The 15,499-nt window shown below is 32.1% G+C and overlaps 1 protein-coding gene across 1 annotated transcript in view; it reads left to right on the top strand.

Moving 5' to 3' along the window:
* The window catches only part of LOC145263216 (hsp90 co-chaperone Cdc37-like), a 42,563-nt gene extending 35,335 nt beyond the window's left edge, over window positions 1-7,228 (top strand). The window contains exons 10-11 of the mRNA XM_080120301.1: window positions 1,602-1,670; window positions 6,700-7,228. Coding sequence (XP_079976427.1) covers window positions 1,602-1,670; window positions 6,700-6,936 — 306 coding nt within the window. The 3' untranslated portion in view covers window positions 6,937-7,228. The remainder of the gene's footprint in view (window positions 1-1,601; window positions 1,671-6,699) is intronic.
* The last annotated feature ends 8,271 nt before the right edge of the window (window positions 7,229-15,499 follow it).

Raw genomic sequence — 15,499 nt, 5'->3', positions numbered from 1 at the left:
TTTCACCACATTTCGGCCAACTCATCCTCTGGCCTTCGTCAGGTGCTTAACTGTGATGGCCTGCTTAGGTAGGATTTAAACCACTATCTCCAGACAATGCTCACTTGGAACCATAGAGACCCAACGTCTCTATCCACTGCACCACAGACCCTGAAGGGCGATCAAGGATAGATTTTATGGTCTTATAAATCCAATTTAGCGTTCTAATCTGGTCTTCCATTGTCACGTTCATATCGAATGGTATTATTTACCATTGTACGTTGTTAACAACTTCATAGATGAGGATAACAGTCCGCAAAAAATGAATACACAAACAAGTCTGATCGTTCGACTTGTTCCATTCCAGTCTGATTGATGTCACCTCCTCGCATGCATTTGATCTGCTAAATGTTATTGTCCGCAACTGATTTTATCTTAATATGTTCCTATTTACTATGCCTCCCCACAGGACAGAGTTAGACACCAGAGTCGTTTTTTAACGAATCAAATTTTATGAGTATCAGAGGAGTATCTGTCTCTAGTTAATAAAAAAATAAAAAAATCGATGCTTCAATATTATAATACTGAAAAAATATCAAAGTTCACAGTAAAAAAATCGTACATACGTAATTGTTATGTCGCAAATAGTAAAATATCCAAAAATTATTGAAATCAATAAGGTAGAAAAATTATTAACGAAAAATGGTTTTCGATAAAGTTTAGATCAGGAATAAAAATTGTCCGACATTTAGAATTATGTTCATTATGTGACGTTAGTACCTATTTACAATGCCTCCCCACGGGACAGAGTTAGACACCAGGGTCGTTTTTTAACGTGCAAAAAAGGAACAAAAATAAAAATTGTCTCAGTCGTGAAGGATTTCTCCTCTACTGAAAGAGGTCCTGGATATGACCTTAAACTATATCTAGTGGTGAGGCCCCAGCTTGTGGGCTTTGGGGAGTGTGGAGCCACCCTTTAATTACCATTGCTCCCAGGTCCACTCTGACCCGGAGTGGTAGTACCTGTTAGGGTCCCAACTATGGGTTAAATAGAAACTGACTTGAAAACAACAAATATATTCTATTAAAAAAATCTTTCTTCAAAATCTTTGGATTCGGCATTAAATAACCTGAAAAGGGTTGATATGCCGTAAAACAACCAACCAACCAACCAATCTACTGAAAGAGGACGAGAAATTGAAGTGCAGCATCTGAAGAACAGATACTACACTTTGATCTTGTCCCGAAGGCCAATTTTATTTTAGATATATATTTTATTGTCGTCAGAAATGAAATTACACTTAAAAAATCATAAAAATAAAAATAACAAACAACAAAATTAGGCACAAGGCCCTATAAGAAATTGGGGAGGGGGTGGGTTCAGGGTCTTTGTGACTATCTGACAAATGATTAAATGATGACTTTGGAGTCTCACTCTTGACTGGCAACTTTTACCACAATACCTCATTCACTCTGTGGATCCTAATCTAACTAATGATTCCCAATCGTTTAGAATATAAATAACATATGTACAATTTGTGTAAAGAAAATATCTGTATGTTGTGTATGCATTTTTATTTTTAATGTGTTGATCATTTTAATTTTGAATACTCTTATTTTAGGAAGAAAGACAGAAAAGGTTGGGCCCAGGCGGTTTGGATCCTGTGGAAGTATTTGAGCAGCTACCCAAGGTATGCTATTACTTTTACTTTTCTCTGTTCCGACTATCCACGCATTAACTGAACTCGTAGCTATTTTAACATTTCCCAATATTTTAGTGTAAAATTTTGTTACACACGAATAAAATTGAAATTTTTTTAGTTTGTTTTATTTTGTAAATTTTCACAATAAGATTTAAGGGAGATAAATCTTTATAGATTAAAATTTATTATCTCCCTTACATAGCTTAAATCGTTAATTTTACTTTTTGTATTTTCAGTTCAATTTGTTTGGCAAAAATATAAAATAATTATGCTTCAATTGGCAAGTAGTAGGGAGTTGCACAGTATTGAACACAAAAGTCTAACATTTGTTCAAATTTACCTTAAATTGTTGCGTTGTTGTTGCATTTATTTGGAAGTTTATTTCAAGGCTCAGTGATTCTGATTGAGAAAGCATCTCTCTTTTGGTGTAATTGAAATCGGCAATGAAATAGTTTCATGCAGTGTCTGCATAGAGGCAAGAATGGATAACAGGTCCTGAAATAAATGATAATGACCATCAAAACAAAATCGGGCGCTTATGTCACGGATCATTAAATCTAAGGGAGATAACCAGCAAAGACAGCAAAAATAAGTATATTTTGCAAGATATAATTTGGGACGCTGAAATAATCAGTGGAACAATGAAAGAATGTTAAATAAGACAAACAAAAAAAATGATTACACGAAAAAAAAAAAAATTTGTTTTTTCTAATTTTAAGTAATCAGTCAACGTCAAGACGATAAAAACTTTTTTGAAGTTTAATTTGTTTTTTTTTTTTGTTTTTTTACTATTCTGTAGTTTGATTTTGCAAGGTATAATTTGAGGCGCATAATAATTAACATCCACAAAACAACGAAAATAGAAAACGCTTTTGAAGGAGATTTTGACGTATTTAAAAAGTCAATGTTATTTTTTTTAAACGAAAGTAAAAAAAAAAAAAATTTGTTTTCCTTATTTTAGGCAATCAGTCATTTCTGTCTATGATTAAACTTTATTTTTTTTAGTATTATGTACAAATGTATTAAAAAAAAAGAGGAAAAAATTACAACGTTCAAAGTGTTCTTTTTTTTTGTTTTGTTTTTTCTCTTAAATAAGAGAAGCATTTTTCTTTGGCTTATTGGACAACAACTTGTTGGTTAATTAAGTTTATTTAATTTTTGTTGATTAATTAACATAGTTTCATTGTAACAGGTTGTTTTTACTTTTGTTTTGCGTTAAATAATAAGTTTATTTTGTTGCTTAATATTGTTATATTTTTAAGTTCGTTAATTAACTTTGCTAACTTGTTTCCTTTTCGTAAACTGCTTCAGCAATTTCCGGAACTCGGCTACAGTAATGTTGTAATCATTTTTTTTTTTCGTTTAACATTCTTTCATTGCAAAATATGCTTATTTTTTGCCATGTTTATGCTAGTTATCTCCCTTAGATTTAATGAATCGTTGGTGGGCGCTTCTGTTTTAGATGACAATTATCTAAAGGAAATAACTCCCATTTACTAATAAAAAAAAAACGCACTGTCGAAGTAGTTTATGAAAATGCCAAAACAGTAAAAAAAACTTTAATACAAACGAATACACAAATTTTTGAGTAATAATAACAAAAATAAAATGAAAAATATTGCTACAAAAATACTATACCTGAACAATTATAATCAGTTAATCAAAAAAGGAAACAAATTAATTAACAAACTAAAATTAAACAATGTTAAGTAATAAAATAATCAAACCTGTTTATTAACATACACAAAACCAAAAATAGATAAACTGTAACAATGAAACAATGTCAAAACTACAAAAAAATAAATGAACTTAAAAAAAATAAAATTATCACAAAAAATTGTTTTTTGGCATGAGACCAAAAATCAAAAGGATCAATATGTGATATAATTTTTTTTTAAATTAATTTTCATAAACTGTTTTGTGCAATGCTTCATTTTTTTATTTTTTTTATTTTTTTTTTTTTTTTTTTAGTAAATGTGAGTTTTTAATAAATGGGAGTTAGATTTCCTCTAAAACTGAAGCGCCTGGTGGTGCGGCTGGTGCGCATTATTGATTATTTCAATTATTATTGTACGATTTAGCTTATGATTTACCTCCCCTGTAATATTTGGGTCGTGAGTTGTCTCCCCTCTCGTACCATTTGGCGTCTGATTTGTCTTCTCTATACTACTTTCAATAGTAGTAGTAGTTGTTGTTGCTGCTGCAGCACTACATGAGTTAGCTCCTCTTTATTACTAGTCTTCTAAGTTGTCTCCCTTTACATACTATTTGTCTCCTTTATACTACTTACTTTCCTGATATTCAAGTTATCTAAGATCGTTGGCACACAAAAAGGCACCCGTGAAATATGGCAGTTGAAAATAAAATGATGGCAAAACTTTATGTACTTGGTATTGAAAAATATTACCGTACACCAGAAATTTTGAAAAATGATTGAATACTTTTAGGAAATTCATCTCTGCACCCACCTTCCACCTGCAAAACATTCACTGTCAACAATTTCCCTTGTCTAAAACTAAACTCAAATTCTATGAGCTGTTTTTTTTTCCTAGAACTACCTGCCTGTGAAACACAATACTGCAGGTCTACTTCTCAGCTAACTATAACATGGTCGTTTTCAAATCTAGTGTAAACAAGTTTTTGTTGAGCTGTCCTCTTAAATAATCAAACAATATCCAAAGTTCCACCATTACTGATCATCACTGTGTTGTTTCACCAGCCACCTAACACTCATTAACCGTTATTCTCGAGTGACCTTTGCGGTGACCTCTAGGTAGAAAGTAACTTTTCTTGCTTGTGTACAGTCACTTGCAAACTTTTTCTGGTTCTTGTCCAGAATTTCCTCTTATATTAAAAACAAAAAATAAAGAAAAATCTGTATGATGTACATACTCGTGATGAAATGAAAATCACATTCTAAAAATCATGTAAATTAGTTTTATCTCTATATAAATAAAATGAACTCATTTTTTCCCGTCTGATTTTGACATTAATAGGATTAAAAATCAAGATATTTCATGCAAATATAATATGCACAAACGGCAGAACAATATCTGAGGTGTGTTATAGGCTTATTATTTCTCAAATTCCTCGATAATCTTAGATTTCTATACTTTTTCTGCTGAGAAGTCACGGCCAAAATCGGTTAAGATCAATGGAAGTGGTAAAATATTTTCTCTCTAATAAATTCCTCCTCCCCCTGCCACCACTTAACACCGTTTGGGGATCGTTCACAAGGAACAGTTGAGAAGAGAACTCCGGTTTGGCTTCGTAGTTCTTTCATGTGAAGTTATTTAAAATCACTAAACTAAGCTGCAGTGCTCTGTGGCGTAGTGGTTAACGTGCTGGACAATTCACATTATATTTTCACGTTCGCGCCGACCTACCGTAGTCGTTTTTTTTTTCGTTTTTTTTTTTTTTTCCTAAACAACTGGAATGGACTTTTCTTGGTGGCCGAACTGTTAACGTTGCAGATGTTTTTTTTTTTTTTTTTTTTTTTTTTTTCACACTTTATTTTCCTATTTTTAAAACTGACTGACTTGGAAAGCTATGACCGGCCCTAGCATCTTTGGTGTGCGATGATGGAATCGTGAATGGTTATAGTATGCTGACTCAAATTCTCCGACACTTCTCTAATCAGAATTCTTTCTAAAAAAATCATCAAGCACCAAAGAGACCACATGAAGGTTGGCAACATCCAAAGTAAAAATGTTTCTGTGGAACGAACTGAAATCGAACTTGTCACTCGGTGTCGTTAATTACTTAGCCATCGTCACAACACCTTTTAGAGCTTAATTGAAGTTGTGGTTCGCAATGCTCAAGGCTGACTTGGAAGCTATGACCGGCCCTAGCATCTTTGGTGTGCGATGATGGAATCGTGAATGGTTGTAGTATGCTGAAGAGTCAGTAACGAACAAAGCTTGATGGACTGCCTTGACTTTTGATGCAGTGAATTCTGGTGCTAGTTAAACCCACCCCGGGTGAATGCCGTCACACGTACAAAGTACAAGTCTTGTTGATCAGTAATAAAAATAACTAAACCGACAATTTTTTGTTACTTGAATATAAGAATCTCCAAGATTCTGAGGATGAATTATTCCAACATGTATGATGGTGGCACCAATAATTTTGTTATATCAGGGTTTTTTGGTTCCCCGACAAAGGAAGGATTGGTCCTCGTAATTAACTCCCATTCGTCCAGGCCCTGTCTGTGTGGTATTAGAATACGCCGACTGCCCCCCTGCAGAGGTAAAAGTCCCTCAATGGGGGTCCTGGATATGACCTTAAACTATATCTAGTGGTGAGGCCCCAGCTTGTGGGCTTTGGGGAGTGTGGAGCCACCCTTTAATTACCATTGCTCCGAGGTCCACTCTGACCCGGAGTGGTAGTACCTGTTAGGGTCCCAACTATGGGTTAAATAGAAACCGACTTGAAAACAACAAATATATTCTATTAAAAATATTTTTCTTCAAAATCTTTGGATTCGGCATTAAATAACCCGAAAAGGGTTGATATGCCGTAAAACAAAAACAACCAAACCCATTTGTCCATTTGTTTATTTGCACTTTTCTCAATAACCATACCTTGGATTTTTTTTAAAATTTTGTACAAACATTAGTCATGGTGAAAGTAAATTTTTGCCAGAACAGATTTTTCGGGATAACTGGTTGCCTCCCTAGGAGGAATTATGGGGTAAAATTGCCTCCAAATCGTTCATCTGTTCGTACTTTTCTCAATAACCACGGATTTTTTTTTAATTTTGCGCAAGCATTAGTAATCGTGAAAGCTCGGCTTGTTTTTTTGTTAATAATTAATACAAGAAATGACACAGATGAAAGGGGAATAATGATACCACATAAATTTGCACATGTCCGACTCATAAACAATAAATTTTCAAAGCATTTTAAAATGTTTATTTCATTAAAAATGTACAAGTTGAAGATTTTCTTTTTATTATTACTAATTCCAGTGTGGCGAGGCATTTTTATCCATTTTTTTACCGTTTTACTTTTGATAGGAGCTCCAAGAATGTTTTGAGTCAAAGGATATCCAGAAATTAACGGAAACAATACGAAAGATGAATCCGAATGATGCAGAGCATTACATGAAGATGTGTGTCGATTCTGGTCTGTGGGTGCCCGATGCTAACAAACATGCCGAGTCAGCAGCAGCAGAAGAGGCAGAGGAGGTGTATGAAGAAGTCGATGGAACAACTGAAGATAAAATCTCTGTGGAAGAAACCAGCCAACACTAACGGGAAAAAAATTGTTGACGTTCAAAGACAGTTTATATCACTGAATAAATCTTTTTTTAAAGTTTATTTAAAAAAAAAAAAAACATAATTGCTATTTTTTTTTTTCAATTATTTTTTTTTCCTCCTCCTCCTCCTCCCCTCTACCGAATCTGCTTCTTTTGCTTCTCATTTTTTTTCGTATTTCAAATTTTTTCTATTAAATAGTTTTTCATTCAAATTCTGGAGTAATGAAATATCCTTTGTTCGTATTTTTCATGGTTGAAATTAAAATAAAGCCTCAAACTGATCGTTACATCGAGCATCGTCCACTTTATCCACTCTTGCGTCCAAAAAAAAAAAAAAAAAAAAAAAAAATTGGTGCTTGTGCATTAAAAAATACATCCTTCATAAAAAAAATTGGTTCAAGTAGTTTTATAAAGAAAATCATTTTCAAGCGATTAATGGAAATTCATAGGCATTACAAGAAAAATCTTGCAAGTTATCTCCCTTGTTAAGATTTTTTAGTGCTTCTGTATTATAATAACAAAAAAATATTGAATTTCAAGCAAAACAAATGGCACCTACGTAATTATCAAGTCTCAAATAGTAATATACCCAAAAATTATGAAAAACGATGAGGTAGAAATATATTTATTAATGAAAAAAAAAAATTTGTAAAATGTAACGAAATCACTGTTACGCTGACTAAAAGAAGGGAGATATGCACTTGGCCTTTTGGTCAAGATCAAAGTGTAGTATCTGTTCTTCAGATGCGGCACTTCCATTTCAGTGGAGGAGAAATCCTTCGCGACTGAGACAATTTTAATTTTTTTTAACCTTTTCTGCACGTTAAAAAACGACCCTGGTGTCTAACTCTGTCCCGTGGGGAGGCATTATAAATAGGTACTAACGTCACATAATGAACATAATTCTAAATGTCGGACAATTTTTATTCCTGATCTAAACTTTATCGAAAACCATTTTTCGTTAATAATTTTCTACCTTATTGATTTCAATAATTTTTGGATATTTTACTATTTGCGACATAACAATTACATATGTACGATTTTTTTTCTGTGAACTTTGATATTTTTTCAGTATTATAATATTGAAGCACCGATTTGTTTTCTGTGAACTTTGATATTTTTTCAGTATTATAATATTGAAGCACCGATTTGTTTTTTTTATTAACTAGAGACAGTTACTCCTCTGATACTCATAACATTTGATTTTTTTTTTTTTTTTTTTTTTTTTTAGAAATCAAACTACTTGATCAATTTACGTGATTATTGGAATATGATATTTTTGTGTCCTCACAGGAATGTGCAGCATAAAGATTTTACTTTACTTTTGTTTTTTAATATAGGGACAAGACGAGAACCCATTTTTTGTTTCTATTTTTAGTGTTTCATTTTTCTTATTGTTTTTCATTTAAATCTTGGAATGGAAGAAAAATTCTAAGGTTGAAATTGAAAATAAAAACCGATCGTTACATCTAGCACCATTTATTTTAAAAATTTTCTTAAAAAACAAAATGGTGTTTGTTGGATATTTAAAAGAATTCATTTTAAGTAAAAAAAACTATTACCTAATTTCGTATCATGTCGAAATTTAGAGTTCAAAACCAGCTTCAAAATCTAGTAGCATAACATAGCCTTGAGCCCCTGTAAGAGCATAGGCTGTCCATAACTTTGTAGATGCTTTTGTAGCGAGGAGTCCTTTTTTCGGGGTGAGGCATGGGGCCAGCACGGCCCCATGCCCAACTTTCCCAGACGGTACATACTAGTGTTGGAACGATTAATTGGAATCGGGAATCGAAAAAATCAGAAGATTTGTGGGTATCGGAATCAGAAAAAACTGATGCCTATGTTTCGATGCCAAAACAATTCTTTTAATTGTCTTTTTTTTTTTTTTTGATTTTGTTTAAACCAAAATCTTCCATTGATGGTAATAATGATAAAATAATAAATACTTATTGATTTTAAAATACAAATAAAGCTAAAATCAATAGATAATCATCCGCAAGTGTAATTTGATGTTTAGGAAAATATCTGCATATTTAACGTGTTTTTTTATGAAAATCAGGGGAAATAATATCTGGTAGTTAAATAATTAGAGATTTATAAAGAATTGGAATCTGTAATTGTATCGGAATCCGTAAAAATATTGGAATCGTCCCATCATTAGTACATACAACGCCTAACCTTTCCAAATGGTCATCCATCTGGTACTGGCCAGACTCAACGTTGCTTAACTTCAGTGATGTGGTGATAATCGGTGTGTCAACGTGATTGTGCCATATATTCAAAACCTAGTAGGTGTTGTCCTTTTCTCTTTCCTGCAACCTCTTCTCCACGGAAGAAAGATTACAAACCTCACTCTACTCTATCACTATTTTCATGGCAAGTGCTTAACTGAACTCCAATCTATGTTCCCACACTTGCCAAATTTTAACAAAAAAAACTAAAAAAAACAAAACAAAACACTTGACTAACTACAACTGCTATATAAGATTTCCTCCAGTGCCTAAATCTAAATGCAGATTCCATGAACCAAGTTTCTTTCTCAGAACCGCTTGCCTTTGGAACACCGTTTTGTTGGTCTGTTTCCCAGTTGAATACAACATGGTAGCCTTCAAGTCCAATGTAAACAAATTCTTGTTGAGCTGTCCCCATAAATAATCAAATTCTACCCAATTTACACCATTAAGGATTACTACGCTACCAACTTACATTCATTAAGCCTTATCGCCGAGTGGCTTTCAGGCCTTAATAAATGACTCGGAAACAAAAATAAAAAGATAATGATTGAGTAAAAAAAAAAAAAAAATTGATAAAATGATGTAGTTTTAGCGGTTACATCTATTCCGTATGACACTTGTTTGTAACTTTCGATATTTCAAATTAGAAAATGGTGGGTTGATAAAATAAAAATGTTTTATGCAAAAAAATAGTTTGAGCAGATCTTGATCATTTTTTTTTTTTTTACTTTTTGTTTTTAGTTTTTTACTTGAATTATTTTGAGCTTTTAGATGTCTAAACAATGGCCTAATTAGAGTTGGGGCCCTTTTTTTTTTTTTTTTAGGTCACTCTGTATATATATATATATTAAAAAGTTTGACTCATGTCCAGGTAACCTACATCTAAAATTTCAAGTGTTTAGACCCAAAATTGGCGGAGGAATTTGGTAGAGTCTGCAATGGCCAACTCTTTCAACTTAGATTTCTTGGCAGCCAAATTTTTGCTCAAAATTTGATTAAAAAGCTTGCTGCATGTCTGAATACCCTTTATGTAAAATTTCAAATGTTTAGATCCAAAATTGACTGAAAAGTTTGTTAGAGACCACAAAGGTCAAATCTTTTGAACTTTGACCCCTTGGCAGCCAAATTTTCGGCCAAGAACCAATTAAAAAGCTTGCCCTATGTCTGAATACACTTTATGCAAATTTCAAATGTTTAGACCAAAAAATTGGCTGAGTAATTTGGTAGAGATTGCAGAGGTCAAAATTTTTTTTAAGTTTGACTCCATAGCATTCATTGTTTTGGGCTCAAATCAAATTAAAAACTTGGATCCATGTCCAAGTAACCTACATTTAAAATTTCAACTGTTTAAATTTTTTAATTTGATAAATCTCTAACGGTCATACTTTTACATATTTTTTCCCAAGTTTTGATTAACTCATGAGATTTTTTATATGATTATCACTTGTGGCAAGATAAATAAATAAATGCAATAAAACATAGGATTATTTCCAAGATGACAACTCCAGACAATACCATGTCGGTGCTAAAAAAATTAAAAAATAAAACTTGTCCTGAGCAGCTTAACCCTTTTAACTCTGTGAACTCTGAGGAGTAAAGTATTGACTTTTATCACCTAGGTGTTAAAATAAGTGTGAGTATTTCAAAAGGTTTCCTAAGGCAACAAAAGTAAATGAACTCTTGATTTTTTACTTTGTTTGCCATAATCTATATATATGAAAATTATATATATATCTATATATATAAAAATGTAATTTTTGGTTTGTTAAAAGTGAATAAAACCATATTTCTACGTTACCAATTTAATTGAAATTTTCAGAAAATCTATTTTTAAAGTCAAAGAATGTTTGCATGTTATTAAAATAATTTAACATTGCGAATTATAAAAATATTAAATTATAAATGAAAATATTTTTCGTAACTGCGAGATTGTCCCCATTTCATTTCCGGTAGAAATGAGCCTTTCACTTATTGAGATAAGTGTTATTTGTATTAATTTTTATGATACTCATGCAGAGAGTGATCCGTGCTGAAATAATAACATTATTTAAAAAGCCATTCTTAACATGGGGAGGGGAGGGTGTTTTGTACCTATTCTGTACTTTAACCTTACAATTGAATAAAAAAAACATTGTAAAACTTTAATTTGGAAATACGATTTAAAAAATAGCGCGGATCACTCTCTGCATTTTTTCCTTTTATTATTCTTAAAGAGTAAAACTTTTCTTATTCATGAAAAGAGTTAAGCCTACGTAAATAAATAAATAAATGTTTGTACACGTGAAAAATTATCAATAAATGGTTTAGTTACTTTTTTTTTTAAATTATTTATGAAAAGAGTTAACGTAAATAATCTTTGTAAAAGTAGGTGCGTAATTTCTATGCTTATAGGTTTTTGGAAATTTTTTTCACTGGATTATTATTGATTGGACACTAATTAAACAGATTATTAAAAAAAAATTTTAAAAAGAAATCATTATTTCGACATTTGAAAGTGGTGCTCACTTTTTAGTTACAACGTTCTGATAAATCAGTCACCCATTTTGTAACCAATAAAAACGCGGTATATCAAAACCATAGAAAGTAAAAATAATATGAGTCTCTACCGCATTTGTAAGTCAGAAATATATTTGTTTCTCAAAGAAAAAAAAATAGATTGAACATGACTTTTTTATTGTTTTTATGAAAATAAAGTTTCGAGTTTAAAAAATTTTTTTTTTTTTACTTATTTAGTTAAAAGTCAGTTTGTGGGTGTTTTTTTGTTTTTTTTTAAATAATTTGTTTTTATGAAAGGTTAGGGTTTTTTGGGTTTTTTTCAAAACTTTTTTTTTTTTTTTTTTTTTTAAGTATTATAAACTTCACTAACATGCTGGAGAAATGTTGGTGCTAATGCAGAGAATGATCCGCGCTATTTTTTAAATCGTATTTCCACGTTTAATTAAAGTTTTATGATGTTTTTTTTATTCAATTGTAAGGTTAAAGTACAGAATAGGTACAAAACACCCTCCCCTCCCCATGTTAAGAATGGCTTTTAAAATAATAACGTTATTATTTCAGCACGGATCATTTTCTGCATGAGTACATGTTTAATAATTTGGTATTTTTTTTAGATTAGGTCCACCTCCACAATTTTCCTTTAAATGACGACATTTATAGGTTTTCGAGTATGCTGAATACGGGAATCGCATTGAAATTTTGCGGAAATCAGTAGTTATCAAGATATAAAAAGTTGTATTATGCATTGCATTCTTTGGCGGCCATCTTTTTACGCGCGCACGCGCCATAAACAAATGCACGCGCGTAAAAAAGATGGCCGCCAAAGATTACAATGCATAATACAACTTTTTATATCTTGATAACTACTTATTTCTGCAAAATTTCAATGCGATTTTCGTATTCAGCATAGTCGAAAACCATTACAAGTCGTAATTTAAAAGAAAATTGAGGAGGTGGACCTAATCTAAAAATTTACCAATAATTTTCCATCCCGTACACCTCCCGATACGTTGCTTCGTCAACATGCGACCATTTTATATCTCCCGAAGACACTTCCGTATTTAGCAAAAAAAAAAAAAAAAATTGGTGACCGATTTACCAGAACGTGGTAACTAAAAAATGAGTACCTACCCTTTCAAATGTTGAAATAATATTTTTTTTTTTTTTCAATTTTTTTTCATAATCTGATTAGTGTTCAATCAATAATAATCCAGTGAAAAACTTTCAAAAAACCTATCAGTATAGAAATTCGCATGGGGGTGATGGTTGTATAACTCCGCCACGTAAGTAAATAAATAAAAAATGTTACGTGCACATGCCTTAGCCTTGACTAGGGGGGGGGACTAAGGGAACGACCATTAAATAATTCTGCGGGTCGCCATGGAAATCAACGCCCAATGAGTACCAAAATAGTTTTCATGATATGAAGAAATTTTTTTTCGAAAAGTGGGTGATCAGTTTTCCGTGTAAATTTAACTTAAAATGAGCACCCACTTTCTGGCCACCCGGGGAAAGGGCATTTATTTTCGTGTTTATTGGCTTAAAGGTTTTCTGACAAGGCAGTTTGGTACGCGAGTGCATATTTAACAGTTTTCATTTATGCTCACGTGTAGCATAAACAAAGGCTACGTCTGTGAAATGGAAAATAGTCCCATAGTTCAGGGGTTATTACCATACAAAAGAAATCAAACAAAAAACTTTTTAGCCAAGAAACACACAGAAAAATAAAAAGAACATAGCATCCATTTTTTTTCTATCGAATTCATTTGCTGTTTTTATTGAAAACTATTTTCCCCCTAATTTTTTATATAATTTTCCATTAAGGGCCGTGCGTCTCACGTTTGTATATAACAAAAAAAATTTTGTAGACTTCGGTGTGCTAAAAACGAATCTGCAAACCGTTTCCATTGCAAAAAAAAATAGTTTTTATGATATGAAGAAATTACTTTTTCGAAAAGTGGGCGATCACTTTTCCATGTAAATTTAACTTAAAATGAGCACCCACTTTCTAGCCACCTGAGAGAGGGGGGATTTTTTCCCATGTTTATTGACTAAACAGCTTTCGTTTATGCTCACGCATAGCGTAAACGAAGGCTACGGCTGTGAAATGGAAAATAGTCCCAGAGTTCAGGGGTTATTATCAAACAAAAGAAATCAAACAAAAAACTTTTCAGCTAAGAAACACACAGAAAAATGCCCCTCTCTCAGGTGGCCAGAAAGTGGGTGCTCATTCTAAGTTAAATTTACATTGAAAAGTGATCACCCACTTTTCGAAAAAGTAATTTCATGAATATCATGAAAACTTTCTTTTTGCTATGGAAACGGTTTGCAGATTCGTTTTTAGCACACCAAAATCTACAATAAAATATTTCGTTATATACGAGCGTGAAATGGGCTTTAAAGTAAAATAATACCGGATTTTTTGGAGCAGATTTGCCGTTTAGTTCTACAAATATCCTCAAACCAGGTAATCACTAAAAGGGACTTTTAAAAGTTGTCACCTGTATCGAGCAAAAGTTTAAAACCACCGATTATATGCCAGCCTACGTCATGATAACATATTGAGTGAGTTCCTAACAGTATTTTGTATAGTTTTTTAGTTTAAACTCATTTTCCCAAAATTTCCCCAAACTTAACGTGTTCGATACAGTCTGCCGCCATTTGTATTTTTCAGATATACCGATAAACATTGAATGTTTTTGAACCGGTTATACATTACATAAAAACACTAAAATCTTATCCAGTTAGGTAGAACATTTACTTTTCTTGCCTTTGATAACATTTATTTGTTATATATTTATTTTTTGACAAATTTTTTGTATCCGTGTTTAGTAATATGAACCCTTTTCATTTAATGTAACATTTAGTCGGCTTGAAAAACAGTGTTTATCGGTGTATTTGAAAGTTACAAATGGTGGCGGACACTGTTGATTACTTTAAGTTAGAGAAAGTGAGTTAAAACTAAAAAACTATACAAAATACTGTCAGAAACCCACTGATTATGCCAGCCTATGTCATGGTAACATATATTTGTGGGGTTTCAGACACTGTTTTTTTTTATAGTTTTTAGTTTTCAACTGACTTTCCCAAACTTAACGTATTCAAGAGAGTCTGCAACCATTTCTGTTTATCGAGCCGATTAAACATTTTACATTACATAAAAACACTAAACAATTATCCAATTAGGTAGAAACGTAACTTACCTTACCTTTGCTTTCATTTATTTGTTTTTGGACAACTTTTTCGAATCTGTGTATAGTAACCCCCCCCCCCCATCAACCAAATATTAATTACTAACTCACATTTTTGTATACAGAAAACAACAAAAAAAACAAAAAAACATTTAGCGTTTCAACATTTTTGCTACGTTCGGCTCCATCCACTGATTGTTGGTCGAGTCCAAACCATGAATGCTTGACAGAAACTCCCGAGGATCCAGATCAAATTTTGCGAGCGTACCATTTTTTTTCATTTTCGCTTTCTTTTTCACTTTTTGGAGTGGATTGCTGTACTAAGAATGTAAGAAACATGCATTTTTCTCTTTTTATTAAATTTTTACATTACACCAAATTGAGCCACTGCAACGCGTGGCAGGGTACAGCTAGTTTACTAATAAAATAATTAAATTGGACCCAGAAACATCCCTTGCTTTCATATTATAAATAAATAGTCTTCTGATAAATAAATAAAATCATCTGTTTGTTTCTTTATAATTTCAAGGAAAAAAAAAATAAAAGAATCGTTTTGGAATCGAAAATGAGGCTCAAATTTTCCGAATACTGATTCCGATACCTCCAAAAGTTCTGATTTTTCCGATTCTGATTCCGA

Source organism: Euprymna scolopes, chromosome 38, assembly GCF_053919585.1.
Source record: "Euprymna scolopes isolate OS-2025 chromosome 38, ASM5391958v1, whole genome shotgun sequence".
Classification (NCBI taxonomy): Eukaryota; Metazoa; Mollusca; class Cephalopoda; order Sepiida; family Sepiolidae; genus Euprymna; species Euprymna scolopes.
The sequence above is the reverse complement of the archived record's forward strand: the minus strand, read 5'-3'. Positions and strand labels throughout refer to the sequence as shown.